Below are 27,888 nucleotides of genomic sequence, written 5' to 3'. Positions count from 1 at the left end.
GGGTGGCGGGGGGCCCCGACAATGGTCACCGCTGCGGGGGCTGCGGCAGCAGCGAGCGGAGCCCCGTCGAAGGTAGCGGGGGAGCTTGTGAGAAAGCCAGCGGGCAGCAGGAGGGCATCGCCGCCCCGGACCTTTCACCACCGGCCCCCCTCTCCAGCCCCGGCGGCTGCCGGGCTCTCCGGACCGGCACAGTGGGCCGGGGGCGGGGGGACGGGGCGGGGGGCACCCGGGTTCCCCACCGCCGAGGAAAGCCGACAGCTCACTGCTAGTCTGCCGCCCCGGCGAGCCCTGCCCGGGCAGGAGCGGACAGAGGGGGCAAAGAAAGAAACTTTCTCCCCAGATCACTTCGTCCCAATTAGCAAAGAGGGGACGAAGCCCGGCAGCACCCCGGCCCCACGGCCCGGGCCCGACTCTGCCAGGAACTTCCCGAAGAGCCCAGAAAAGAGCACAGAGCAGCAGCTCCCAGATGGAAAAGGCGACGATGCTGACCAGGTTGCCACCACGGGGGCTGTGGCACCGAGTGGGACACGAGGAGCATCTCCCGGGGGCACCGGCGAGGAGCAGGCGGGTGGCCACAGACTGGGAATGCACAAGGTCCTGTCGGTGGATGTGACACTTGTCCCGAGAGACCCCCAGGCTCCCGGCCAGTTTGGGCACCCTGTTTCAGTCCCTGATGATAAAAAAGAAGAAGCAAAAAGTAGATGGAAAGAAGGAAACTTTAACGTCTACCTCAGCGATTTGATCCCCGTCGACCGAGCCATAGCAGACACCAGGCCTGCCGGGTAAGATCTGCTTCCCCTGCCCAGCACCCTGCTCCGTGCCCCGGGGGTCGTGCTGGGAGGGCTGCTGAGGGCACCCCGGGGCATGCTAGCCCTGAGGCTGCTTTGTCTTCCCAGCTTCTTATGAAACACAAAACTGGGTAAAGTTTGCAGATTGTCTTAACCCGGTGAGCCCAGCTGCCCGTGTCCCTCAGCAGACGGGTGTCACGGCTGCCCCTCTGCTGCAGAGCAGTGACATTGGTGCCCGCTCTGCCAGGGCACTGGGGGGACCCGGACCCCTGGACACACGTGGGGAGGGGTGCAGAGCTTTGGTTTGGAAAAACTTTGTTCAGTTGTAGGTGCACACGTGGAAGGTGTAGCTGGTTCTGCCTGTGTCCCAGTGTTGCACAACCCAGAGCCCCCATGGAGGAGGGCACGGTGTGGTCAGCACCATGCTGATGGAGGGTACAGGGCTGCTTTCTGCTACGGAAGCCACCTATGCACAGAAAAGAGCCATGGTGGCCCAAAGCCAGCACCATGCAGCAAAGCCCTGGAGCTGTGGAGCAGAAACCACCCCCAGGAACACCCTCTGGGCTCTGGGGAGTGAGGTCCTGCCCGGGAACAGACGGCTTTGCCGTCACCAGCAATGCCTTGGCCAAACAGGGGTGTGTCCCTGGGGTGTGTGTGGGCCACCACGTCGGGGCACAGGGCCACTAGAACCTGCTCGGAGCACCCTGGTGCTGGGCTGATCCTGTGCAGGCTCTGCCCCCAGCCTGTTGGCACCACAGAAATCAGGCTGTCGGGTCCAGCCCATGCCAACAGCTGCTGGCAGCTGCTGGGGATCAAGTGGCACATTACCTTTTTGCTGGATCCTTCTGGTCTCTCCCAGCTCAGATCCCAGTTCCTCTCTTGATCCTTGCTGGAGTGCTGGACGAGACCACTGAAATCTGGCCAAGAGGAAGTATGTCCTGTCATATCCTTCAGTCTGTCTGTCACCTGCAGTGCTTGCTGTGCTCTGAGCTTTGCTCATTATGCTGGCTCCTTGCCTCCAGAGGAGTGCTTGCAGGAGCAGTCCCACCGAGGAGGAGATGCTTAAGCTCAGGTGAAGGCAGGAGGATCATCCCTGCATGCCTCTGGCCCCTCCCCAGGCTACTTCCCATTATAGCTTCTCTGGTACAATCAAGTTATTCAGGTTTAGGCAGGGACCCGGATTTCCTGGCCTGCCAAGAACAAAGTCACCTGCTGCATGGCACAGTGTGGGTGAGTGGGCACCTGTGCCAGCAGGGATGGGGAGGGATGGGGCTGCTCTGGAAGGAACAGAGAGAAGAACCTACTGTCAGGCTTCAGCTTAGTAATGAGAGAGAGAAAGAAAGTCCCAGGAATTCCTGAGCCCTCTGGGATAAGCTGGTTGTGGGGACAGGAGATCTGCCAGGTGTCCTGCAGGCCTGGAGATCCACTTGGAAATAGGAGGGCTGCGGGCACTCAGCAAAGTTGTGCTGAAATTGGAGGTGAAAACAGAGAAAAGCTGCTCACTGACCTTCCATTTGAATGCTAAAGGCACAGGCCTGACCTTGCCATTGCATTTTTGGCCATCACAGGAAAAAATTACAAACCAACAGACATGGGAGAAATTGTATCACTCCTCGTTTCAGGTGATGGTGCCACTGGCTGTTTGCAGCCACCCTGTGGGTGGGCTGGGGACGTGGCTGGATGGGATGGGGCCTCCCTGGGGAGGATGAGTGCTCAGGTGGTCAGGGAGCAGACCCAACAGTACCCTCATACATGGAATGTGGATGCCTGAATGTTCTCCTCCACAGTCCCCTGAGAGAGGTGCAGAAGTTGGACTGGGTGACTCTTCCTCTCCACCCGTGTGTCTGTCAGGTTGCTGTGCTGAGCACCCTTTTGTGGGGATGGCCATTTCCCTTCATTATGGACATAATTACAGTGTTTTTGTTTCTTCCCAGCAGGGCCATCTCACACAGCCTGGGATCCCTGCAGGTGCTCAGGGGATCACAGGATCCTTTCCCCACAAGAGCCCTGAGGCCAGTGGTGCAGAGCTGGCAGCAGCCTCCCTCCCTTTGCACTGTTGCCCTGTTTGTTCACAGAAAGGAGAAATCATCACCTGGGGACAGGGAGATAAAAAGAGGTCCTTGTTGGAAAGGAGTGTGTCCTGCCCCTAGAGCTGCCCAGGAGAGGGACCTCAGGGCAGTCTGGGGACCCCTCTGCTCCCTCTCCCAACACAGTCCCACTGCAGAGCTTTGCCCCAGGTCTCACATTCAGTATTTCCCCTCCCTGCACGTTTTCCCAGCAAATTCCCAGCCCGTGTTGCCATTGCAGGTGCTCTGAGCAGCAGGTCCACGACGAGCTCCCAACCACCACCATCATCATGTGCTTTGTGGATGAAGTCTGGTCCACCCTCCTGCGCTCCGTCCACAGCGTCCTGGGCAGATCTCCTCCCCACCTGATTGAAGAAGTCATTTTGGTGGATGACTTTAGCACCAAAGGTAGGTGCAGCTTCTCCTGCCTTTTATGAAACTAATATAGCTCAAGCCCAAAATGTGATTTGTTCTCTGTAATCCAATTCTGCGTGCAGCGGGTTGGGTGATACCAAACCTCTGCTCTCTAATGCTTTGGCTCTCTATGGACTTCAACCTTTAAAAGTTTAGGAATTATATAGTTTTCCAACTAGTTCTTCAGGAAAAGTTCTGTTTCAGATGAGCTTCACAGCTCAGGCCACGCATGCAAAGAGCCTGCGATGGAACAAGACACTAGGTGCAAAAAAAAAAAAAAAAAAAAAAAAAAAACCAAAAAAAAAAACAAAAAAAAAAAAAAAAAAGGAGAAGGACTGAGTTTGCTCATTTTAAAAATAAGCATTAAAACATGTTTATACACCCTGAAAAGCAGCTTTTTGAGTTTCCTCTTTACTTTCTCCCTGTGTCTCCCCTTTGGCACCTGCTGGTGGGCAGGGGCTGGGTTTGCATCAGGAGCCTCCTGAGTGTGGGTGGCTCAGGGAGAGCTCTGCTCAGCTTTGCTCCAGCCCCAGCAGCATCCTGCAAGTGTGTCCACAAGTGCTCCACCTTTGGAGCCTTTCAGAGCTTTTAACTGGCTCCTGGAATGCAACTGTAGTGTTCTCCTAGAGATAATCAGAGTATCAATGAAATTTGTAGAGCAAAAAAAAAAAATTTTAGTCGAAGGAGAACAACTTATAACCAGATTTTAATTGCAATTATAGTGTAATGATGAAAAAAACCCCAACATGTTGGAGTGAACAACACCTGATTTGGGTCATGAACTGCCCCATGTCAGGTTTCTGGGATTTAGCTTGTTGCCTGTCACCAAAAGCCCCACACTTGCTGCTCTCCACTTCCCACACCTCCTGCATGCAGAGGGTCCCTGCCCAGCACCAGGTATGGATCTTTCCTGTGTCCAGGAGGTTTGCATCAATTGCTGCCACCATCATTTGCAGGGGCAGATCCAGGACAGCCCCTGGAGAGACTCTGGGACCAAACCTCCACCCATCACAGAGTAGAGGAGACACAGCAGAGATTTTTTACATTCCTGTGCCTGCCCTTGGCAGGGAGATGGAACGAGATGATCTTTAAGGTCCCTTCCCACCCAAAGCAGCCTAGGGTTCTGTGAACATCATCCTTGACCTGCTGTCCCTCTCTTTCAATGAGAGGAGAGCAGGGCAGAGCAGGCTCAGCCCCAGTGCTGTGCAGCTGTGCCCAGATGTTCAAACACACAGGGTGCATCCTGGAGACACTGCCAGGGAAAATCTTCCTGCTGCTTTTCACCCCTGAAAGAAGGTGTGAAATGTGTAAGTCAGCCTCGCCCTCTCCCTCTCTGCAGAGTACCTGAAGGAGCCTCTGGACAGGTACATGTCCCAGTTCCCAAAGGTGAAGATCCTCCGTCTGCAGGAGCGGCACGGCCTGATCCGCGCCCGCCTGGCAGGAGCAGAGATGGCCAAAGGTAGGACAGAGCCATCCTGCTGCCCTGTCTGCACCCCCAGGTGACCAGCAGACCCTCTCCAGTTTTGTCCTCTGCCCCAGGTGCTGTCCTGACCTTCCTGGACTCACACGTGGAGTGCAACGTGGGCTGGCTGGAGCCGCTGCTGGAGAGGATCCTCCTGAGCCGCACCAAGGTCGCCTGCCCCGTCATCGAGGTCATCAGTGACAAGGACATGAGGTAAGGCAGCTCCTGCCCCCCAAACCCAACGTTTGCTTCAGCAAAAACTCTTCCTGGGGCCACATTGGTCGCAGGGTGCCAGGGGACCAGAGCCCCCGTGGGCCCTCGGCAGCGTTTCCCAAGCTGAGCACCGGAGCTGACATCAGCGATGCCCCTGAGTTTGTTACACACAACTTTCCCCTTTTTTGTGACTTTTAGTACATGAAGAGGATTCCTGATGAAATTTGTTAAAATCTTGGTTTAATTACATACAGATCCTCATCTTCACTCATTAAGGGTGACATTTCAATCAGGAATGTGACTCAGAATTAGTCATCCTCATCTTCTCTCTGTTTAGTTACATGACCGTGGACAACTTTCAGCGTGGGATTTTTACTTGGCCAATGAATTTTGGATGGAGGCAGATTCCACAGGAGGTCATCAAGAAAAATAAAATCAAGGAAACCGATATAATAAGGTAAAAAAAAAAAAAAAAAAAAAAAAAAAAAAAAAAAAGGCAAATATGAGAGCTTTGTAGACCAGCCTGTTCCTTGGTTAATAACTTAGCAACAACAACAAAAGCTCTTTTGAGGGCAGATGTTCCTTTGCCTGCAATGACAGCAAGGGACAGAGTGGTCACTTGCCCACCCAGTGACAGTGCCATGTCATTCTCTGCTCCCAGGTGCCCAGTCATGGCTGGTGGCCTCTTTTCCATTGACAAGAAGTATTTTTTTGAGCTGGGAACATATGACCCAGGACTGGATGTTTGGGGAGGTGAAAATATGGAGCTTTCATTCAAGGTACATTGCTCTCAGCAGCTGCCCCCCACACCAGTGTCCCTGACAGCCTTGGGGACAGTTCCTCCAGCACTTTGCTTACTCTGCTGCTTCTCTTCTGGCTTGCAGAAAGCCATCACCCCACGTTTGCCTGTGCTTGTGTCCAAGTGACCTCTGTTTCTCAGGTCTGGATGTGTGGAGGAGAGGTGGAGATCATCCCATGCTCCAGAGTCGGGCACATTTTCAGGAATGACAATCCCTACTCCTTCCCGAGAGATCGGGTGAGGACAGTGGAGAGGAACCTGGCCCGTGTTGCAGAGGTCTGGCTGGATGAGTACAAGGAGCTCTTCTATGGCCATGCCTACCACCTAGTCCTGAAGAACCTGGACGTGGGTGACCTGACTCAGCAAATCCAACTGCGGGAGAAGCTTCAGTGCAAGAACTTCAAGTGGTACCTGGAGAATGTCTACCCAGACCTGGAAGCACCCCTGGTGAAAGCCAGTGGGCTGGTATGTACCCCAGGGGCTGTAAGGATGCAGGCAGGGGTGTAGGGATGCAGGAGGGGTTGTAGAGATGCAGGAAGGGATGTAGGGATGCAGGCAGGGGCTGTAGGGATGCAGGAGGGGATGTCACGGTGCAGGCAGGGGCTGTAGGGATGCAGGAGGGGATGTAGTGGTGCAGGAGGGGGCTGTAGGGATGCAGGAAGGAATGTAGGGATGCAGAAGGGGCTGTAGGGATGCAGGAGGGGATGTCACGGTGTAGGAGGGGCTGTAGGGATGCAGGAGGGGATGTCACGATGCAGGCAGGGGCTGTCACGGTGCTGTGCCACCAGCAGAGCGCAGCAGCAATCTGCTTCTCCTCCGCGCAGGCTTCACCAACATCCTGGTAAATTAAACCCGGCTAAATCTTGGTTCCGAATCCAGCCCCAGCCTGAGCCTCAGCTGCGGGCTTTGGAGGCTCAGATATTCTGCCCAGGCAAGATACAAGACTGATTGCAATCCAGTTATAGCTGCTATAAGAGATGTAAGATAGCAGGTTTGTCAGAGCCATGGAAGGGGTGCCCAGGCTGAGGCTCTCCTGGCCCCACAGCCACTGTTTTGGGTTAGCCAGAGGGATGCAGTGAATGCAGGGAAACATTTCTTCAAGTTACGGTAAAAAAAAAAAAAAAAAAAAAAAAAAAAAAAAAAAAAAAAAAAAAAAAGGAATTGGCAGAATAATCTGGAGAGCATTAAAAGAAAAAACTGAAATTGCTTGGAAAATAGTTACTTTTTCAGCTCTTTAGTTTCAGTTGGGGTAATGAAGCCTCGTGTCAATTTCAGTGGGGCCATACAGAGAGCTCTTTGTTTCAACTGGACCAAAACCTCAGCTTTTCAGAGGTGTTTGTGAAACTTTTCAAGATGTTGCCTTGCATTTTCCTGATTCAGGCCACCTGAATCACTCATATCTTCATTCTCACCATTCAATGGGGCAGAAAATCTGGGTTTTAGCTAGCTCTGCAAATTCCAGCTGCACTGAACCACCATCCAGAGTTACTTGGGACCTGTTTTCTGAATAGCCTGCTTATTTTCCAGGATTAATTCATAAGTTCTTTAGAAATTCTGGAAGAAGGAGCAGGATCAGCTCTTGCAAGGCTGCAAGTTGTTATTGCTGGGAGCTGCTGGTTGGAGGATTGCAGAACAGGAATATTAGCTATGTCCAGAAAAAGAACCTCTCATCCAGCCTGGAATGGCTCTGGACAGAGCAAGTTTCAGGCTTTTCTCTGTAGGAAAACATTCCCATCAGACCACATGCACGTTTGCACACTCCTCCCAGGAATGAGGGACGTGGTCTCTGCTTTTTAATCTGTGTCCTGAGAGTCCAGCAGCTGCACCACCCTGTGCCAGCCCCCCCTGTCCCGGGAAGGTGTGTCTGAATTGGCTCTTCTGGTGCTGTTTTCTAGCTGGTGAACACAGCCACGTCCAGATGCATCACTGTGGAGAACAGCACCCTAGCTCTGGAGGCCTGTGATGACAGCAAGGAGGTGAGGAGACCCTAACAACAGGTTTAGTGTGTGGTGTAGAGCTCACAGAGCTCCCCACGGGGACACGAATCCCCCAGGAGCTCATGCCCACCAGGGGACGCAGCCAGATGATGCTGGGGGGCAGGAATCACCTCTGTTTGCAAAGCCTGTAGCCAAGCAGCCACCCCAGAACCAGCAAATCCAGCTGGAATCAGAAACTTTGATAAAGCCACGAGCCTGCACATGAAAATGGAAACATTTCAGTACCTGAAAGCCATCCTGGGCTCTGTCCTGCACTGCCTGATGATGGAAGTGTGTGGGGTCACAGCTCCCCTCATCTCCCCACAGCACCAGCAGTTCAACTACACCTGGCTGAGGCTGGTCCAGCACGGAGAGCTCTGCCTGGACCCCAATGGTCCCCACGGAGCCCCAGGCCTGAGCCACTGCCTGGGATGGGGACATGGACAGACCTGGCTGCACCGGTCCCTGGCTGCCCCCCAGACCCAGCTGGTGAGTGGGGGGATGCTGAGGGAGCCCAGGACCCCTGCTCAAGGTTGGGGTCCCTCCTTGGGGTTGGGGTCCCTGCTCGGGGTTGGGGTCCCTCCTTGGGGTTGGGGTCCCTGCTCAGGGTTCCTGCAGACTGGGGGGCAGCTGAGTCTGGCAGGGTGTGGGGTGTACCCCAGCCTGCTGGAATGGGCTCTGCCAAAGCCACCTTGTCACCTCTAATTCAGTGCTGGTCCCTCAGTGCTGCTGCCTTTCCCTGTAGGGATAGAACCACAGAACCATTTGGGCTGGAAAAGACCTTTAAGATCACCCAGTCCAACCATTAACTCAGCACTGCCAGGACCACCCCTGCCCCATGTCCCTCATCCCCACATCTCCAGGGTTCTGAAACCCCTCCAGGGATGATGGGGACTCCAGCCCTGCCCTGGGCAGCCTGGGACAGGCCCTGACAACCCTTTCCAGGGAGAAATTCTTCCCCAGCTCCAACCTAAACCTCCCCTGGCACAACCAGGCAGAGAGCAGACCCTGCTGTTATCTTGAACAGGTCCAGGTGAGGTGCATCCCCATGTCCTGGGGCTGGGGAGATGCTGGCCATGCCAAAGCATCTGCTCCTGCACAGCAATCACAAAACATCTCAGATTTACGTAGAAACCATCAATAGCACTTACACGGAGATTACTTGATATCGACTGGCAATCAGCTCACAGGGCCTTTTTAAAAGAAAGCATTTATGAACAGAAGAGGAACATCTGATTATGTTTATTACCTGCACTGCAGAGAGCAAAGAGTTGTGACTGTACCTCTGTCAGCCTTGTCCAAAATCATCTGAAATAGCATATTTTGTACTCAGGGAAGAAATGCTTATGATTTTAGAAAATATGAAGCAAATTATACACTCATCAGATCAACCAGCTCCCATTCCTTTTTTTAGTCTGAAATAATCAGACTTTGGAAGCTGGAGCACTGGAGCCCCAAGGCTCTCAAAGGGCAGGGTGTTTGGGGGGAAATGCAGGAAAACTGTCATCTGCTTGGGAGTGCAGGCAGCAACTTGAACTTCATTGCTGAATTACAGCACAGTAAATGTGCTCGGATAAACTCCGTAACACTAAATCCTGTGTAGTTGACCCTGCCTTCCCTTGTATTGCAAATACCCTCTGGAGGGATCCCCTGGGCATGGTGATCACCACAAGTCCTTGTAAGTCAGCAAAGAGATCTTACCTGCTAGGGAAACATGAAAAAACAACAAAAACAACAAAAAAAGGGCAGACCACATAGAGAATGGAGCTTTTTCACTGGCACAGCCTGTCTGTCTCCCCTGCAGAGCCACCACCTCATCTCCCAGCATCTCCAGCAGCCAGCGTGCTTGGAAGTGGATCCCTCACACAAAGCCCTGAGGGTAAATGCCTGCCACTCGGGGAATCCTTATCAAAAGTGGCAGTTTGGCAATTACTATGCAGACTGAGCAGAAACGCTGTGTTTTCATCTTGTGGATCCAGCGAGGGCATCTGTGTGACTTGTGGCAGCGATCACAGAACTGGAAGTTCATTTCCAAAGGGTAACTGAAATCCATCATTTAAACCACACATTGAGTGCTCAGAATACCAAGAGCAGCACAACTGGTGGAGCAGCACCTGGACCAGACCAGCCTGCTTCTCCCTCACTGGGGGAGACTTTGGCAAAAACTCAGCTGGTTTTCTGCATTATTAAATGGAAATATTTTCTGAATTTCCCCCCCCCCCCCATTTCCTACCGTGAGTGAACTTTCCCCAGTTGCCCCTGGACAGCAGCCCAAGCTGCAGACAGACTGCCAGGGCACTGCAGTCTGAAAACAGCAAATTGGGCTGCCGATTCTTCCAGAGAAAATGGCAGTTTATTGACCAAAGCATTAAAAAAAAATCCATTGGATGTGCCCGTGCTGGGTCTGGCCGCAGGAGGCTGCCCCCTGGGAGCCTCTGCCTCTGGCAGAGCAGTGTCAGAGCTCCGCTAGGAATTGATTGTTTATTGAAAAACCCTTCTTTGAGTAACGGGAGGCAAAGAGGAGTCAATAAGCTGCCCAGTGGGTGAGTTAAACTAGGGACTGTGAAAGAAGTGAGGAGCAGGCTTGCAGCTCCAGGCAGGGAAAAAAAGGGGGTGCAGAGCAGCACTGTGTGTTTGCACATGTGTGGTGCATGGGGGGCTGCAGGGTGCCCAGACCTGGCTTGGGACCAACATCCCAGGCTGCACAGGAGGGTCAGGCTCTGTGGGAATTTTATCTCCAAAAGCCACTGGCAGGTTTTGAAGGGACAGATTTGACAGGAGAATAAGTTCTGCTGTGACAGAGATCTGGGGTCTGTGACACCAGCCTGTCCCAGGCTGGGTTTCTTCCCCTGTTTCCATTAGGATGTTCCCGCTGCAGGGAGCTGCCAAGATGCTGACTGGCCCAGCAGATTTTCCCAGTTGGCTCCCATTCCAGCTGTCTTCCCGATTTTCTCCCCTCCTTCAGCACAGCTAGCCTGCAGTCACCATCAGGAAAGTGACACAGATGTTGTTTGTGCAGTCATCTTTGATCAGAGCATGGATTTCATCAAATCCTGCTTGCTGACATTCAGCCCCTGTCACGGAGCAGGCACCACATGGTCGCATGTCACGGTCACATCCCATTGCCAGGCTTGTCACTCGCAGGCTGCTCCCTGCCTGGGTAAATGCTCACTTCCACCTCGGTGTCCTTTGCTCAGGCACTGCCTCTCCTGGGGGCTCTGGCCCTGCTGTTGCACCATGGTGAGATGCCTCCAGACTGGACCACTCTACCAGAAACAAGAGCATTTTTTCCCCAGCACACTCTGCAGATGTGGGGGGCATGGGCCAGCCTGTCCCTGGTGCCACCCGCCGTGTGTCCCCTCCCCAGCTGGACACAGCTAGAGCCACCCGCTCCTGTCACCACCTCCACCAGTGGTAACTGGGTGTGCATCCCACCTCGGGGTGCTAGGGGGTCTGGCTCCTGCAGTGGCAGCAGCAGGGAACAGGCACAGCCTGACCAAGGAAGAGCAAATGTCCCCTGTGACGAGAGGGACACGGCGCAGGGTGCTCTGCTCCCACCAGGGAGGACCCTGAACTGAAGTGCCCACGGCTGGAGGCCCCGTTTGGTTTGGTTTAAAAAAAAAATGTTTTAAAAGAAGGGAATAAATGACAGTAGGTGAAGTTTCTTCCTCTGAGCCCCGTGTATTGACAGTTTCTGACCAACCCTGCTCCAAGGTTACTGGGAGCCTGGGGGAGATCCCACTCCCTGCTGGGACCCAAGCCCAGGGGCTGCACACCCAGCATCTCAGCCCTGCTGCCCCAAGGAACAGCTGAAAGTTAAATATACAACAAAGGGAGAAGAAAAGCCCATCTGGGCAGTGCAGAGCCCCGGGGCTGTGTCTCAGAGCAGCACTTTGGTACCCACAGCCATGTGGTGTCACCCCGGGGGGACCCGTGGCGCGGGGCAGCTGGCAGCAGGCAAACAAACCCACAGTATCAGTTCATACAAGCAAAGCTCTGAACTTCCACCAGCCAGGGAGCAAACAAACAATGTCTGAATGGCACAATGAGGGCTGTGTCCGGGCAGTACAATACAGAACTGACATTTATTATTTTCATGTTGCCAATAAATAATTGCCTTTATGTAGAACAAGAAAAGTCAAAGCGATGTTCGGTGCTGCTGGAGATGTAAAACTAATCCTGAAAAAAAAGCCCTTGTGGCAGACCCAGGCCACAGCAGCTGGAGTCAGAGCCTAGTTTCATCCTTACCTCCTCTCCCTTTGTCAGCTGCTCTCAACTTTCCCAGATGCTTTCTGGGATGACATTTGCAAAGCTTAGTCCCAACTCAAGACAAATCTGTCTGTAAAAAGAGTTAAAAGAAAAACTGCATCAACAACACTGTATTTACAACAAAGCCTTTTTAAAAAATGGAGAAAGGTGTTCAGAAAAACAAATTGTGCATGAGACTGACCTGCTTTGGGAAAAGAAAAAAAAAAAAAAAAAAAGACAGCTTTAAGATTTTGCACCTGAACTCATCTGCCAGGCTTGTGCCATGCCGGGTGCCTCCGCTGCCCTCCAGGCCTGACTGTGGCACTGGAGATGGCACCAGGACCTGGTGCCACATCCTGAGAGGGTCCTCAGTGCCCTCTCCTCATTGCTCATCCCTGCACAGCTGCCCACAAATGCCATACAAACAGCCCTGGCCTTTATTGCTCACACTGCTCCAGGCAGTGTCCCTGCCAGCTCATGACCAGCAGGGCTGACAGCATGGGGTCACCTGGTGCCAGCAGCCCCAGCCCCTTCAAGACATCCTGTTGTTTGAATATGGTCACAGAAGTTGGATAGAAAAATGCGAGGATAAACTGTAAGCCAAGTAGCATTATCTTTAGCAAACTGATTATTTATTCTCCTGTGCTATGGGTGCCTCTGCCCGCTGCCAAAGCAAAGGTGTTAAATTTCCACAGTGAATTATGAAATCATACAAAAACAGGGAAGAAAGCAGTGCCCCTGTGCTGTGTGAAGAGACACACAGAGTGTAGAGAGAGGGGACAAAAAAAGAAAAACAAAACCAGAGTGAAGGCTGGGCTGATGACACCCTTGTGCAGCTCAGTTCATAAGTGCATCATGGACTCGAACTCATCGATCCGCTGTTTGGTGTTTCCTTTCCTGATCCTCCTGTAGGAGATTGTGTTGTATCGGGAATAGCTGTGTCTGGAGATATCATTCTTTTTCCCCAGGCTGGGCAGCTCCCCGGGTTTCTCAGGCTGGGTGTCACAGCCTGGGCTGGTGGGGGAAGATGCCTCCTTGCTGCTGTCTTGCTGCTTTAGGTGGGATGCCTCGCTGTTCTCCTTCTTCATTTCGATCACCTGAACTTCATCCTCTTCGGTGTCCTCCTCCTCCTCATCATCATCATCCTCTGCCTCCTCCTGGGCATCACCTGTGCTGTCAGACGTGGGGGTCCCGGCTGCCCCTGGCTCTGGCTGCCCACTGCCCACAGCCCTGCCCAGCCCTGCAGCAACACAGAGGGATGGATGAGGATGGGGACAGCACCCATCCTGCCTGCCCTGCACCAGCTCCTGCCACCAGCCCCAGCCCTAGACACCAAGTGCTTTAGAAAGGCTCCCAACATCCCAAACTCATTCCTTAGGGACACCTGCCTGAGGGGCTCCAGGAAAGCAGGGGAGGGACTTTGGACAGGGGCATGGAGGGATGGGACAAGGAGGGGGAGTTTCCAGCTGGTGGGTCTTGATAAGCTTTTGGATCCCTCCAACCCAAACCCATTTTGGGACTCTCTGATTCAACTGCCTTGGTGGTTGTCACTGCCCATCCCTTTTGCACCCCCTTCCCTACAGAACCCTCCCACTGCCCTTGGGTACCAGGAGAGGGGACACTGGTGCCAGGGGCCCAGCCCAAGGAGAGGCACCATGCCTCCTGCACCCACAGCTCTGCTCCTGCCCTCCCCACCACAGCTGAGGAACACACCATGGCAGAGCCCTGCACAGCACCTGTCCCAGACACTTTCCCAGAGCTCCCTGCCTGTCTCCTGGGGCTCAAACCTGCTGACCCTGCCATGGGACCACAGGGTCTCATCTCCTTGGGGCTAGGATACAGCAGGACCTGGCAGAGCCCTCCTGGGACCTGTCCCTCCATCAGAGGTGGCCAACCAGGCTGAGATGGCCATCTCCTCTGTGTCCTGCTGCCTCCAATGATGCTTCAGTATCCAACAAATGGCCTATTCAACATTTTGCCTGTGGGGTCCTGAGTATTAATTAGAGTAAATTGGTTGGGCACTAAAAAGCTGCCTGCAATTTAGAGATAAAGTGCTTGTGGCTGGGGTGGGGGGGAGCAGGGGGCTGTGCGAGATCGTTTAATAGGTTTTATTGTGCACTCATAAAGCAACACAGCTGGAATATGGATGTCAGCTCTAAGTGGGAAAGCCTCCAGCATGATTCACCTCCTTGCAGCCTCTGCACCTGCTATGAAATATTATTTTGCCTATGACAAAGGTTCATTTTTTTTTCTCCTTTTACAGTTTCTGTTCATAAGGCATGGCCCATACATCTTTTAGAGCTACATTCACCAGCACCAGCTTTGCCAGTGCCACAATGGCTACTCTGAGTTGTTAATTTGCTCTTCTCCAAGGAGGGGTCTCATATTTATGGGGCAGCTGACATATAGAAAATGCCAACTTGCTGCTTCCTGGTGGTGTGTAAATGGCAGGAGGGGTCCAGCACCACAGCAGCAGGTTGCTGGGGAGAGGGGCAGAGCTGCCAGCTCTTCATCAGACTGGGAACATCATCCCCTTAACTGGGGGGAACATCACTAGCCTACAGCTCAGCCATCCCTTGTCCAAAACCAGCCAGGCAAAAGCCTGTGGGAGGGCAGTAACACAACAAGCAAAAGCCCACCCATGGAGAGACATAGCTCCCCCCTTCAGAAATAATAAAATACTCCTGCTTTAGGGAGGAGGAGCTGCATTTTACACACCTTAATTGAATATTTTTGTCTGTGTGTACATATATTCACCACATTTTAACTTGCCCATGGTAATGGGCACACACAAACCTCAGGAAGAAAAATACCAGTTGTGTTTGCTAAGAGGTGGCATCTCTGCTGCTGAGAAACGAGCCACTGCTCTCCAGAATATAAGGGTCTGACTGAATTTTATAAAATTAATAATAACCAGCCCTTGAGGGCTACTCATCACCATGCTCTGGGGAAACCTCACATCACACAGCATCATCCATTACCTCCCTCCGATTCCTGTCCGTCGGTCCCCGTGTCCTGGGCAGCAGCTGGCCCTGGCTGTAGTGTCCCATCGCTTCCCTCTGGCTTTTCTTTAGGAAATACAAAGCACAAGGAATGGGCAATCGAGCAGTTAGTGAGGGTAACCAGGTCGCAGCCTGGCGGCAGGTTTTTCAGAGCAGACTGAAAATTCTCGTTTCTTTACTCAGACACTTTCCATCGGCTCCTCTGTAACCATTAGTTCTAATCTGTCCCTAAACTCTGAATTACTCTGAGCTACTGTTAAAACTACCAGAGGCTGGAAACTCTGCCTAATGTCACAGTCCCTCCTGCTGTTCCCAAGGCCATACACAAAACAGAGCTCTGCTTCCCAAACACACACACAAAGGCAGCCTTGCACGTTACCTTCGCATTGCTTCTCGGCAACAAAATCCCCACATGTTACATCCTCTGCCAACGAATTTCTATTTTCCTCCTGATTTTCTTTCCCAGGTGGAGGCTCAGGGCTTGTTTCTGCATTCACATAAGGCACTGTCTCAACAGATTTTGTTATTTCATCGATGACACCGACGACCTGGTGCGGGCCCTTCTCCGGGGGGATGCTCCCGTTGCACTCGGGCATGGTGGATCCTGCTGGGACTTCTTCTGTCATGCTGTGTGCCCTGCCCACCAGCCAGGCTGTGCTCAGCAGGGCCTCGGTCCTGCACCCCGGGGTGGGGAGCGCCGCTCCTCACCCCCTGCCCCCAGATCCTGCTGCCCTGCTCGGTCACGGCGTCTCCCCTGCAGCCGAGCGGGTCCCTGGTGGCACCATCAGATGTGCCAAGGGCTTGCCTGCCGGCTCTGGCCACGGGGTGACCCAATCAGCACCTCGCTTGTTGCTGGGGCTCGGCCCGTTGCATAATTAAATTCACCATTTTAATTTACATAAACAAACAATCTGAGGCAAGGAAGCTTTTGTGCTGGCGTGGAGAGCGGGTCTTTCAGCATGTCAGCCCCGCGGTAACAAACAGTGATGTTGTCCCCTGGGCACAATGGCTCTTTGTGTCCCTGCCTGCTCACAGGGACACCGATTGTTCCTGCCCCTAATCCCCAGAGGGTGACCACCTTCCCCAGCACCCTGCCACCTAACCCGCTTAACATTCCCGGTGGGTTCGTGTGCCATGAACCTCCCCGTGCTGCCGGGCAGACAATGGGCACATTCTGCACTTGTCAGGGAACCAAGGGGCTGGGTGGGAGGGCCCACGCTCTGTGCTACACAGCTTCCACCCAGGCACACAGCGTCCATGTCCTGGTGAAGACAAGCATCTACACATCCCAGCATCCCAACATCCCAACATCCCAGCACTCCAACATCCAAACATCCCAGCAGCCCAGAAGGAAGGGAGCTGGAAGGGACCTCTGGAGCTTGTCTAGCCCAGCCAGCCCCCCTCTAAAGCAGCTAACCAAGAGCAGGTTGCTTGGTGAAAGGCATCTCCAGGGCTTGGCCCTCAGGGAGCAGAGCTGGAAGATGCAACCCAAAGCACAAGTCAGATCCACTGAGATGTGACAGGTGACAAGTTCCCTGAGGCCAAGCCTGCTGGCCCCTCATGGGACATCCCCAGCACAACCTCCTCCTGCAAGAGCAGCAGTAGAAACTCTCTTTAAAGGAGCATAAAAGAGGCCAGGGATACAATTAGCACTTCCATCAGTAATTACTAGCCAGACCTAGAGTGAACAGGATCAAGAGGGGAAGGTTTTACAGGAGGAAGCAGGAGGCTCACCCAAGCAGCCCAGCAGCATTTTCTGACCATAGCTGAACTCATCTAAACCCTGGAGCCCAAAGCCAGGTTTATGTAAGAATATAATCTCTTGCTGTGAATGGCTTTTTGTGCCCACAAAATACAACATTTTTGACATCTTTGGGCTTTAGGATTTGGAGATTCTCTTGTTGAATTCAGACAAAATTAGAATTTCTTAATTAGAAATAGACCCAAAGCCTTTCCACTGGTTTTGTTCACCTGTGAACTTGCATCATTAAAAGTAAAAACTTTTCATCGATGTTATGAAAATGAATTTGATTTAAAATTATTTATAAAATCAACCTTTTCCTGGAAAAGGATGGTGAAAGACAAACAGATCATGAGGCTGGAAAGCAAGCTGACACCACTCAGCTGTAGGTGCCCTCAGGAGGAGAGGCTGCTGCCCATCCCAGGCTGACGGCTGGCGAGAGCAAGGTCACCTCCTGCTCTTGCCAAGTTATCCCCCAGATAATCCAAAGGGACCCTTCAGGTGATTCCCTGTTTGACAGCTCCTGTCCCCAGGGTTTCTCTTGGTGTAGAGGTGAGGGGCAAACGCCCACCCAGGCTTCACATTAGCAACCCCCCAAACCAGGGGAGCCCTGCTGAGCTGTGCCTGCTCCCATGGGGACAGGGACGGGGGACAAGACCACCTCCCCGCCCGCCTGATTTCTTGGTTCCAAAATCACACTGAAACATGTTCAGACAATTCCTGGTGCCACCTATTGGTTGCATGACCAATTCCCGACAACTCACATTCTCCCAGGCTGGTGGAGCAGGGTTTGCACTGACCCAAGATGAGCCGCTTCCAGCGGGACCTCTGCAGTAGGAAACCCCCGTTAGAGCTGTCCTGAAACTGCACCTGGGATGCCAGAGACACTGGGGCACAGCAGGGATGTGGAAGTCGGTGAGGTGGATCATGAGAGCCACAGTGGTTCAGTCACTGCAGGAAGAGGGAGCGGTGGCCGTGGCAGGTCCTGTTTGCAGGGGTTTGCAGGAGCAGGATCCGTGCCAGAGGGATGGCAGTGAGAACACGCTACTGACAAGCCATGGGCACTTGTAGAACCATCCCAATTTGGACAGAGTTGTGTTTTCAAAAGCTGCTGCTTTCCTGCTGGCAAACCCTGGGCAAGGAGCCCGGAGGGATGGCTGGTGAGAGGAGAGCAGCTCCCGGGTGCTCGAAGGTATTTTCCTGCACAGGTTGTTCTCCCCAGGCTGGCCCTAGGGCCATCTGTCACCCCCGGGTCACCCCGGGAACTGAACCTGGGAGCCGCAGGGATGCTGCAGCGTCCCCGAGGGGATTTTCAAGCAGGCAGAATTCAGAGTTGGGCTGGGGAAAAAGGAAAGGTGGTTGAGAGTTCACCCACTTCAGGCAGCAGGGCACAGAGGGGCAAAACCACCTCTCAGGGCTGGGAAAACATTGCGTTTGCACCAACCTGGGGTGGTCTGGTTTCTGCCTCTGGAAGCTCTTAGGAAAAAGAGAAAGGCTGTTCTGGAAGGAGCTGAGGCTGGGGCTGCTGCCAGGAGCAGAGCATGCCCAGCACAGCCCCCAGCAGCCCCGGACACTGCCAGCCCTGTCCCCAGCGGTGCCACCAGCCCGGCACTGCCGATGGCAGCAGAGCCACCGCAGCCAGCTGGCTTTACTGGAGCTCTCGGGAGCACAGCCCAGCACAGCCACGGCTTTATGCAGACAGCAGTGCCAGGCAGGGGTGTGCAGCACCGAAAGACATCCTCAGCTGTATCCATGGCCTCGCCTGGCAGGGGCAGGCAGGGCAGGCTCAGCCACCCACAATAACGGCGTTTCATGATTTTCTCTTCAGTGCTCGGAGAGCTTTGTGCCCCCAGCTGCTGCACAGCAGAGCCTCTGAAGGAGCTGCACCAGAAAGGAAATGTGGGGTGAGAAAGCAGCAGAGAGGGGCTGAGGGGGAGAGGCAGCACCACAGCCACCCCTGGGGAGTGCACAGAGAAGTGGTGGGTGAAGGAACCACTGAGCACAGCAGAACAAAGCAACAAGAAAAGGTGACCCCCGGGCCATGAGGCAATCAAGCAAACCCTTCAGTGATCCTACAGGTCCAGAGCCCTTGGGCACCCCTCGCTGGGAGCCCCAGCCTGCTAACAACAGCATCCCCCAGAGCATCACCCACCCTCCTCCTGCCAGGGTCAGCCCCGGGCCACCCTCTGCAAGCAGAAAGGACACATTAGGAGAGCCCTCAGGTCTCCCCTGGGGCACGCTGGTCCCCACACCACAGCACCTGCCTGTAGCCCACATCCTGGTTTTGACACTGCTCTGAACGTCTGATGTCCTCTGGTAGCAACCAGAACATGCTCCCACCCCCACTGGAGGAGCATCGTTTATTTTGGGGTTGGTTTGTTTTGTTTTAAGGCCTGCCTTAAACTTGTCCAGGCTCAGCCAGCCTCTCCAAACTAAGAGCAAGCACCTGTCTCCCAAAGTATGTCAAATCAACTTTCTGTGCCACAAGGAATCGCTGCTTTGGATCACAAAACTGCATTAATTTCCACCAGAGACACAGTAGAGTCCATACAGTGTTTAAAATACATTTCCCCCTCTATAAAACACGGTAGAGGATGTGGGCTGTGGCCAAGGCACCCTGTCCAGCCCCACCTCTGCCACTGTCCTGACTGCAAAATCTGACTGAGTTTAAGGTCCCTTTCTGAGTGCTGGAGCTCTTTGTTCTCTTTGGAACGAGAAGACAATCCTCACCAGATCTGTGTCCACAGTCACTGCTGGGCACCCATGTATCTGCCCTTAGCTCCAGCTTGTCCAGATGAAAATAATTGAGTGTTGTGCTCAGCAGCATGGCCCACACATCATTCCCATGTGTAAATCCCTGGTGAGCTGCTCTTCTGACCACCCTTCAGCTCTCCTGGACACTTGCTGCAGTAACATCTACTCAATCCATTTAAGAGACATGACGGACACTGGCACAGATCCTACTGGCTCAGCAACAGTCATTAATTAGAAAAGTATTGGGAACAGGTTGTTTTTATTTGGGTTTTCATCTCTGAGGGAAGCTACTGAATCGAGTCTGAGGTTTCTGAGAAGAACAGGAAATCCTGCAGCAGCAGCAGCAGCACCTGAGTGGTAAACAACTGTCTGCCCCCATCTATGAGTCACATCAGGTATTTCAGTTACACTGAAAATTCTTCCTGTTGGATTTGAAAAACACAACTGGGTCACTTGGGATGAAGGGACAGCCTAATTCTGCATTGCCTGAGAAGAAATCAAAACTTTTTTTCCTTCACATTCAAGCCCATAAGTACCAAATCACTCAGCTACCAAGTTCATCTCACTGTCTGGAGAGGTGAACAGCCAATGACCCTCCAGACAAGGGGATCTTCTGCCACCCCTGGGGCCACAGAGGTCCCCAGCACAGACCTCTGAGGGGGTCCCCAGGTGTCACCTGCCATCACCAGCTTCCCCTGTGCTGGCTCAGCAGAGGGGGCAAGGGCTGGGGGGGTCCTCAGGAGGGTCCTTTCTGCTCCAGACCCCCTGGGATAAGGCCCATCTGGCAAGACATGGGATAATGGCTACCAGCAGAGATGCTCTCAGGAACATGGGTTAATGGTTGGACTGGAGGATCTTAAAGGTCCCATCTGAACAATCTGAACAATTCTGTGATTCCATGGCCGGATCACAGCTGATACACCAGGTTATTGCAGGCTTATATGGCGGCTGGCCAGAATGCAGAAGTGCTCTCAGTAGAAGCACTTGCTTTATTAAAGACCTTTGGAAGATATTGACTTTGGTAACAGGAAATAAATAGCTAAAAAGTCAGTTTGCATTCAATTAAAAATTGTTATTAGCAATGAAGTATGCTGGGGAAGTTCTGCAAATGTTCTTCACGTTTCAGAGTCAGTCATTTTTCACGTTAATGAGGAGGTCCACAGTGTGCTCTGATTAAAAATTAAAATAATTTAAAAACCCAGAGTATTTTAAATGCCATCAGTCCTGTTGTAAGGTTGTTTGAGGAGAGGAAAAGTGCAGTGCCACCACGTTTCACTCACCACGTGCTCTCGGAGAGCTGCTGCCTTCGGTACCAGAGGGCGGTGGCAGAGCCCGACAGCAAGGACACCTGCAATGTCACACCCGACTTTCCTCCTCTTCCAGTGCCTGCTGGAGGCCCGGGATGAATTTCAACAGATGCTTTCGCACGCTGGATCTCCTGCTTTTCCGCGGGAGGGTTCCAAAACTGCTGCTGCAGCTGCCGCCTTCCCAGAGCGAGGACGCGGACCCGCTGCTGATGCTGCGGTTCCTCCGCAGGCAGGAGCGCCCGGCGGCACCGTCCCCCTCCCCGGGGAAGACGCAGTCGTCCTCCAGGCTGATCTGGCAGCTCAGGCCCTCCACGGCCCAGTCCTCGAAGGCACCGCTCTGGTAGCAGCTGTCCTCGCTGCCCAGGGTGATGGAGCTGAGCCGGCTGCGGGAGCTGCTGCTGCTGGAGATGCGGGGCTGCACCCGCAGGGGACCCGGGGGGCTGCAGCCCTCCAGGAACCCGGGCTCCTCCAGCTCCAGCGCGTCCTGCATAGCTGTATCCTTCACCTCCCCTGGAAACAACAGCCCACGAGGAGTGTGTGTCACAGCTGAGGGATGGCGAGCGGGACACTCGTGCCCGGGTGGCACAGAGAGGGTCATGCCCAGCATCCCCCCGCAGGAGCAGCCCCTTCCCCTCCCTCTGTGAACCGGCCGCGGGCGCTCCCCACCCCTGCCTCCCCCCTCATGCAGACTCAAAGCTGGGCAAGTCATAAAAACCCCAACCAGACAAACCCCTCCCCTGATCAGCCCGAAATAAAAACGGGAAAAAAACCTTTGCCACCCCCACCCACTGCTGCCCAGGTAAAAGAGCCTGCGGGAGGGAGCCCACCAGCAGCCCGGTTCGTTAGTCTCGGGAGAAAAATCTTTCCCAGGGCCAGCCCTGTGCCTGCATTAACGGAGGGGGGGAGAAAGGAAATGAAAACGAGAGTAAAGAATTGGGTTTTGTGCTGGGGCAGCGCTGCGGTCCCTCCCGCACCTACCGTGCAGCAAGTGCCGCTCCCGCAGGAGCAGTGAGCGCAGCTCCCCCCGCCGCTGCTGCAGCCTGTGCTGGGGGCAGAGAGAGGGAAAGAGGGGGGTTCCGTCAGGCACGGGCTGTCACAGGAGCAGGGGACATCGGTGCAGACACCGGCATTCTCGGGAAGCACCGCAGGATGGGCGGATGGGCTCTCCTTACCGAGTCAGTTTCCCTGGAGTTTAGCAAAGGTCTGAGCCCACTCACCCACCGGGGGGGCTGCTGCAGGGACCACCAGAGCTGCCTCAGGGCTCGGCCCCCCCCACCCCGGCTGCTCCCACCCCCAAGGAGCCCTCCCCACCCACCCCTTCAGAGAGCAGGGAATGGGGAGCACTGGCACCAGGTTGATTGCAGCCAGGTTAATTTTAATGCACTTTTAAAGTGCCATACCCATGTGCAGAGGGTTTTGGCATGGAGCTGCCTTGAGGAAAAGCCCCTCACTGCAGGTGATGGGGTCCCAGCTGTGGTGAGCCCTGGCCCTTGCAGTGCCCATGCCCCTCCAACACCCCCTGCCCTGCTAGCAGCAGCTCCACAGCAGCCCCCCTGTGGGACAGAGGATTAACAAATTAACCATGTTACCTTCAGCAGCTGCAGTTTGGTCTCCAGCTCCATTTTCCGCAGGAACATTGCCCCGTTGATGGTCTCTAACCTGTGGAGAACCAGTCATGTTGGCACCCAAGGGTAGAGGTTGGCACCCCTGGGATCTGGGGGGCACAGCCACCACCACCACAAGACACTTCCTGGGTTTCCAGCGGGAGACTGTTCATCTAAAACCCATCTGAGGGGGTACTGCCTACCTTAAATAGTTGCCTGAAGACTTTATCAAGTTTACAATTTGCTTGTGACAAAAGCCATCAGTGTTGACCCCATTGATGCTGGTGAGGATATCACCTGGCAGAGACACATGAGCGAGGGGGGAATGAGCACCTGCAGCCTACACACCCCTTCCACCCACTCTGCAGTAAAACTCAGACAGAGAAAAGCAAAACGAGGGCACCCACAGCAGGGCCAGCCCTGAGGAGTTACCCATTTGAAGGCCAGAGAGATGGGCAGGACTTTCTTCTTGAACTTTGCAGACACAAGTGCAGACCTCCAGGCAGTAATCATTTTGGTGTGGAAATCTCAGAGTCTGTCAGTACCAAAGGGACAGTGTTAGTGGTTGGAAAGCCAGGCAAACAGTTCAAAAACTAACAGTCTTTTTACACACTTTTAACATGAGAAGGCTGTGGTGAGCAGGGTACATTGTCACACAAGTGAGGACTTTGTTCTTGGTTTGCACATGAAGTAATTCTGAGTACAAATCCCTCATGTGATCAGCAGTGCTGACATGGCTGCAGAAAGTGCAGAAGCAGGTGGTGCCACCTGACCAGACCCTGTGATGACAGGAAATGTCTTCTTGGGTATGTGCAAACATCAGCATTGAGACACCTCTTCCTACCAAAATTTAAGACTGAAGCTGAATTTCCTGTGGCAGCCACATCTGAGCCAGATACCAGAAGCAGTGAGAGGCCCCCAGGTTCCTCAGTCAGTGAGGAACACATCAGGATGGAGCCTGGATCAGGTCAGAGCTTATCTGGCCCAGTCACACCAGTGACATGACTCAGCCAGCAGCAGACCCACTGGAAAATCTGTCCCTAAACTAAGAGGGCCAAGTGAAACATAAGGGACATGCTGCTGCAGGTCACACGTTCTGATTTCTTGTTGGTTTGTTTGTTTTATCTATTTCACAGGGATAGGTCTCACCTACCAACCTGAAAGTCACAGCTTAAGCGACACAAGCTGGATCAGCAGGATGGGCTCTGTCACCCCTCATCCCCAGCATCCCCATCAAAGCCACTGGCAGAGGTGGACATCTCCAGGTGGCCACAAGAGCAACACTCCAGCCAGGAGGGTGGGCTTCCCTCTCAGCTACCTTCTTGTGCTCATGGACAACAGAAGGTGGCTGGGGTAGAAGATGACCCCGTGGTTTTGGAGGGGTCACCTGGCTTTTAGGTGAGAGGAGAGATGTGCTACCAGAGAACTTGCTCTGCAGACATCTGGGCATGTTGAGAGCTTCAGGCCACCCATCTCACCCCCAGGCTCTGCTCTGCAAGTGGGAAGTGGGAGAAACAGAAAAACCACAGGAGAAGCTCTGGAGTTCTGCCATCACTGCAGTTCTCATGAGCTCCCTGCAGATGGTAGACTTCAAGTTTCACATCATCTTGGTCTGGTTTGCCTAAATTCAACATGTAGTGATGAAATCTCAGCTTCTGAATAGTGGCTTTTCCTCAGTATCAGACAGATGCTGCCCTGCCACAGCCTGGACTTTCTAGTCAAGTGCTCTAACTGCATGTATGTTCAAGAGAGAAAAAATGCCAAGAACAATTGTTTTTAATCAGAATGTCACATATAATGAAAATATGCCTTGACAATTTGTATAAAAGCCCAGTAATTGACTCAATTATCCTCCCTTCTGAAAGCTCTCCACTGTTGATGAGCTGAACGCTTCCCTGCTCGTTAGTCACAGAGCCAACTCTGAAGCAGTTCAGCTTTCTCTAGTATGCTAATTTTACTGAAAATCCCGTTTTCCTATCACGCAGGGACAGAGGGGCAGCCCCTGCCAGACACCCTGTGTCACAGCACAGGGGACAGAGGGGTGACCGGGGGTCTGGGGGCAGAGCCCCCACTGCCACAGCTGCCTGTTCCTGGGGTTATTTGGTGTTTATAGCAAGGTCCTGAACAGACCTACTGACCCAGGAGTTACCTTTCTCACAAAAATCTGTAGAACAAATATCTCCCATTAGCAAGACTCTGCTCACAGCAAGATTCTGGCTTTCCTCTGATGATTTACTGACATCTACATCTAACAGAATTCCTTTCTGTGTCATTCAGACCCCAAAAAGTCACACTTCTTAACAGCTGATTATTAAAAAACTTGCCAATAGAATACACCTTCCTCAGAAACATGTATGTCTGTATATGTGAAAGGAGGCAGCAACATGCTAGTTCAAGGTATCCTATGGGGAGTTTTTTGATCTCTTTTCTTTTATATGAAAATATTCCCCTTTACAGTTCTCCCTCAAAATATTCACTTTTGGGGGGTAAAAAAAGTGCCACTGCTTCATATCTGGACTTGCATGAGATTTCTCCTACATTCAATGCTCTAACTTGAGAGAAGGCCGGTAATTCCCAGCTGTGACCTTCCCTATGGAAACAATCCTTGGAAGCACATCCTATTTCCATATCATTACCACAAGCTTTCTGAACTTCACAAGGAACAGATATCTTTCTTTGCTCTGTGCTGCCTTAACCTGGCATTGAGGACTTCAGAGACTGTGCCATACTTTATTTTAAAGTTCATTTAAACCTTACCTGGATTTCAAACCCAAATGCCTCTTTGTCTTCTTTTAATATGGCCACGAGGCGTCTGCAAGAAGAGACAGAGATGAATGCCCCAGGTGAATGCCAGGGCCTGTGCACGCTGTTTCTCACCACCTGAGCAGTGTCCTCATCCCTCTCCTCAGCGGTGGCACTTGCTCTGTCCTTGCTCCAGCTCAGTGTCCCAACGTCACCCACCCGTCCCAGGTGTTGGTGCCACCTTCAGCCTCACACCTTACCCCCCCAGGGCTGCTCCATGGGAAGATTCCCAGGAGACAGGCTTTATGCAGTAAGCATCAGTGATCATAGGAGAACCTCTTCATACCTCTGTGGCCTGGAGGAGTCACCCAAGGAGCTGGACCTGGCTACGGCAAGCTGCAACCACAAGTTGGAGAGGCAAAGGGTCAGGAGCACCACAGGGCTTTGGGGTGCACCAGGTGTGCTGTGCTGGGGCAGAGCCCAGCCAGTCCCCACAAAACACTCCACAGTGCGGATGGACACAGCTCAGGGCAGGTGCTTTCTGTCAGCAGGGCAGGACAAAGGACAGGACAGCCGGGATGCTGCCCTGCGGTGAGTGCAGGATCAACACCCGGGCAGCAAGAGAAGGGAAGAGCCTTCCAGCCCCCCAACCCCCCCAAGTTCCCAGCTCCAAGCCCCCCAGCCCCCATACCTGCCTGCGCCCGCGGGGCAGCGTCACCATCCCAGCCAGGACCTGGATCCTGGCACCATCCATGGGGACACCCGGCTGTCCCCCGGACCCGACGCGGTTCTGCTGGCCCGGGCACCGCAGAGCCCTGTCAGGGGAGGGTCCGGACAGGCGGGGCCGGGGCTGAGGCTGGGGACAGGAAGGGCCCCACGTGGGCTGCGGTTTTGGTACGCGGTACCCAGAGCTCTCCCGGCACAGCACCAGGGGCTTGGCCTGTGCTGTGCTCATGGGAGAGTTAAGAATTAGGCTTGGCATTTAAAGAAATCTCCTTAATTTTTTGCATTCCTGCACACAACAATCCCCGCTGAACAGCTCGGCAGCAGTTTGTCCTCAAAGCACCGCTTGCTTCAGCTGGATTCCAGCTTGCTCAGCATCCCCCGCCCTGCTCAGGTTCCCTCTTGGCAGGGAGGGGAAGAGCAGGGCGGGGGCCGGGCTGTGGCTGGGGCAGCACCACAGGAAAGAGAACAGTATTTCAGTAAGGGATTGTGAAAGCAGCAGGATGAGGTTTGTAAATGAGCATCATTTGAAAAAAGAAACCTGTTCTCTTAACTGGAAACAAGTCCTGTCTGGGGCTGCAGAGCACTACAGTTCACACCACGATCTCAGCAGAAACATGGGGTTTATAGAACTAGGAGCCTGGTGGGACGGGCAGTTTGACTGAAAGATAAATAAAATTTGACTCCCATCACAGTAAGTTTTTGTTTGCTATTTTTTCATGGCTAATTTTAATCATATTTCTAACACTAAGTTCATTTTCCTTCCCCTCTTGGCCCAGCCCAGCTGGGTGTCAGGGCCCCAGGGAGGAGCTGAGCTGCCTCTCCCTCACCCTCACCAGCCCAACCAGCTGGGGTCCCAGGGCCCTTAATGGGGCTCAGGGGGAGCAGTGACCCTGCTCACAGTTTGTGTCTCTCTCACCTTCTCCATTGTGCTTGCTCACATAACAAAAACAAAACAAACAAAAAACAAAAACAAGCAAACAAAAAACTTATTTAAAAAATAAGTTGTTGAAAAAGCGATGTACAGCAGGAAGAAATCCCCTCTTTCCTAAGAAGAGCAAGCTGCATCTCAGGTGGCCCCTGCTGCAGCTCACCGGGTAATGTGGGACAGCAGTGACTCAAAACCTCTTCTCCTTTTCCTGCTCACAGTCACCCTGCCAAGTGCCTTTGAAAACAAACAAAGTGCATTTCAGTTCCTCAGGCAACTCTTTTTTACGTGTCTGAAACCCAGTGACTCATCTCCAAACAAGCTGAGAGGAGAAACAAATTAAAACTGCCCCCCGACAACAGGACCTGGGTCCCAGCTGACTCCAGGGTGATGCTATGGCCCTGTCCCAGCTCTGCACCTCTGAAACCCCCTCCCCACCCACCCCAGACCTGCTGCTGTCTCTCTGACCAGACCCAGAGCTGCAGGGAGCCAAATGGGAGCACAAGTCAGACCCTGCTGCCCTGGCTGGCTGCTCACCCATGTCCCAGGAGATCACAAAGGATGCTCCTCCACACAGGAGCCCGGCAGCACTGCCAGGTGATGTTTATCTTGCACTTCAAACCTCTCTGGCACCCTGCTGGCAGGCCAGTAATGTGGCTGTGAACACACCAGCCCCTCACCCCTTGGATCTCCTCCAACATGCCCGTGGTGCCAGCACAGCCTGGGCACATACATGGTGCTGATTCCTCCATGCTGATAGTCCTCAGTTGATCCCCATCTCTGTCCTCCCCACTCCCAAATCTCCCAGCTGCTTCACAGGCATCCCATTTCTCAGCAGTATCTCCAGTCCTGGTGTCCCTTCACATCAGATGTCCCCGTGAGCTGGTCTGACCTGAGTAACTCCTCATGGAGCATGGTGATACAGACTCATTTTATGAGAGGGTATGAACCCTGCCTGAGGCTGTGCTGAAACCTGCCGTGTGGTTTCAAACAGTCTCTCTGTATTTTTTTGGTAGGGACTTGTATTATCACACCTTAACACTCAGACAGCCCACACCAGCTGCTTTAAGCATCTAGTCCTTGGTCCTCCCAACTTGTCCATTCAAGGGGCAGGTGGTGAC

At 53.3% G+C, this 27,888-nt stretch overlaps 3 protein-coding genes across 5 annotated transcripts; 1 reads left to right on the top strand and 2 right to left on the bottom strand.

Annotated features, from left to right (window-relative positions):
* Positions 1–281: 281 nt before the first annotated feature.
* GALNT5 (polypeptide N-acetylgalactosaminyltransferase 5) lies at positions 282–9,926 on the top strand. The gene is made up of 10 exons (XM_008501269.2): positions 282–782; positions 3,096–3,262; positions 4,608–4,727; positions 4,808–4,943; positions 5,281–5,400; positions 5,605–5,722; positions 5,884–6,207; positions 7,638–7,718; positions 8,046–8,207; positions 9,523–9,926. The coding sequence occupies exons 1-10, from the start codon at positions 586–588 to the stop codon at positions 9,661–9,663; spliced, it is 1,566 nt and encodes a 521-aa protein (XP_008499491.2). The 5' UTR covers positions 282–585; the 3' UTR covers positions 9,664–9,926.
* A 2,857-nt stretch (positions 9,927–12,783) lies between these two features.
* On the bottom strand, positions 12,784–15,594 carry ERMN (ermin). Its single transcript, XM_030454587.1, has 3 exons — positions 15,348–15,594; positions 14,948–15,034; positions 12,784–13,206 (listed from the first exon to the last, which is right to left on the bottom strand). The coding sequence occupies exons 1-3, from the start codon at positions 15,592–15,594 to the stop codon at positions 12,809–12,811; spliced, it is 732 nt and encodes a 243-aa protein (XP_030310447.1). The 3' UTR covers positions 12,784–12,808.
* A 4,727-nt stretch (positions 15,595–20,321) lies between these two features.
* CYTIP (cytohesin 1 interacting protein) lies at positions 20,322–25,962 on the bottom strand. 3 transcript variants are annotated; one of them, XR_003987761.1, is made up of 9 exons: positions 25,808–25,962; positions 25,463–25,512; positions 25,132–25,186; positions 22,807–22,909; positions 22,578–22,671; positions 22,360–22,429; positions 21,749–21,815; positions 20,744–21,280; positions 20,322–20,632 (listed from the first exon to the last, which is right to left on the bottom strand). XR_003987761.1 is itself a non-coding variant. In XM_030454379.1 (8 exons), the coding sequence occupies exons 1-8, from the start codon at positions 25,868–25,870 to the stop codon at positions 20,820–20,822; spliced, it is 963 nt and encodes a 320-aa protein (XP_030310239.1). In that variant the 5' UTR covers positions 25,871–25,962; the 3' UTR covers positions 20,322–20,819. The 3 variants fall into 3 exon arrangements, 2 of the variants coding, with proteins under 2 accessions (XP_030310239.1, XP_030310240.1); XM_030454379.1 differs by having other exon boundaries at positions 20,322–21,280; XM_030454380.1 differs by lacking the exons at positions 25,132–25,186; positions 25,463–25,512; positions 25,808–25,962 and adding an exon at positions 22,988–23,133 and having other exon boundaries at positions 20,322–21,280.
* Between the last annotated feature and the right edge of the window lie 1,926 nt (positions 25,963–27,888).

The sequence above is a fragment of the Calypte anna genome, chromosome 7 (assembly GCF_003957555.1).
Source record: "Calypte anna isolate BGI_N300 chromosome 7, bCalAnn1_v1.p, whole genome shotgun sequence".
In the NCBI taxonomy this organism is placed as follows: Eukaryota; Metazoa; Chordata; class Aves; order Apodiformes; family Trochilidae; genus Calypte; species Calypte anna.
The sequence above is the reverse complement of the archived record's forward strand: the minus strand, read 5'-3'. Positions and strand labels throughout refer to the sequence as shown.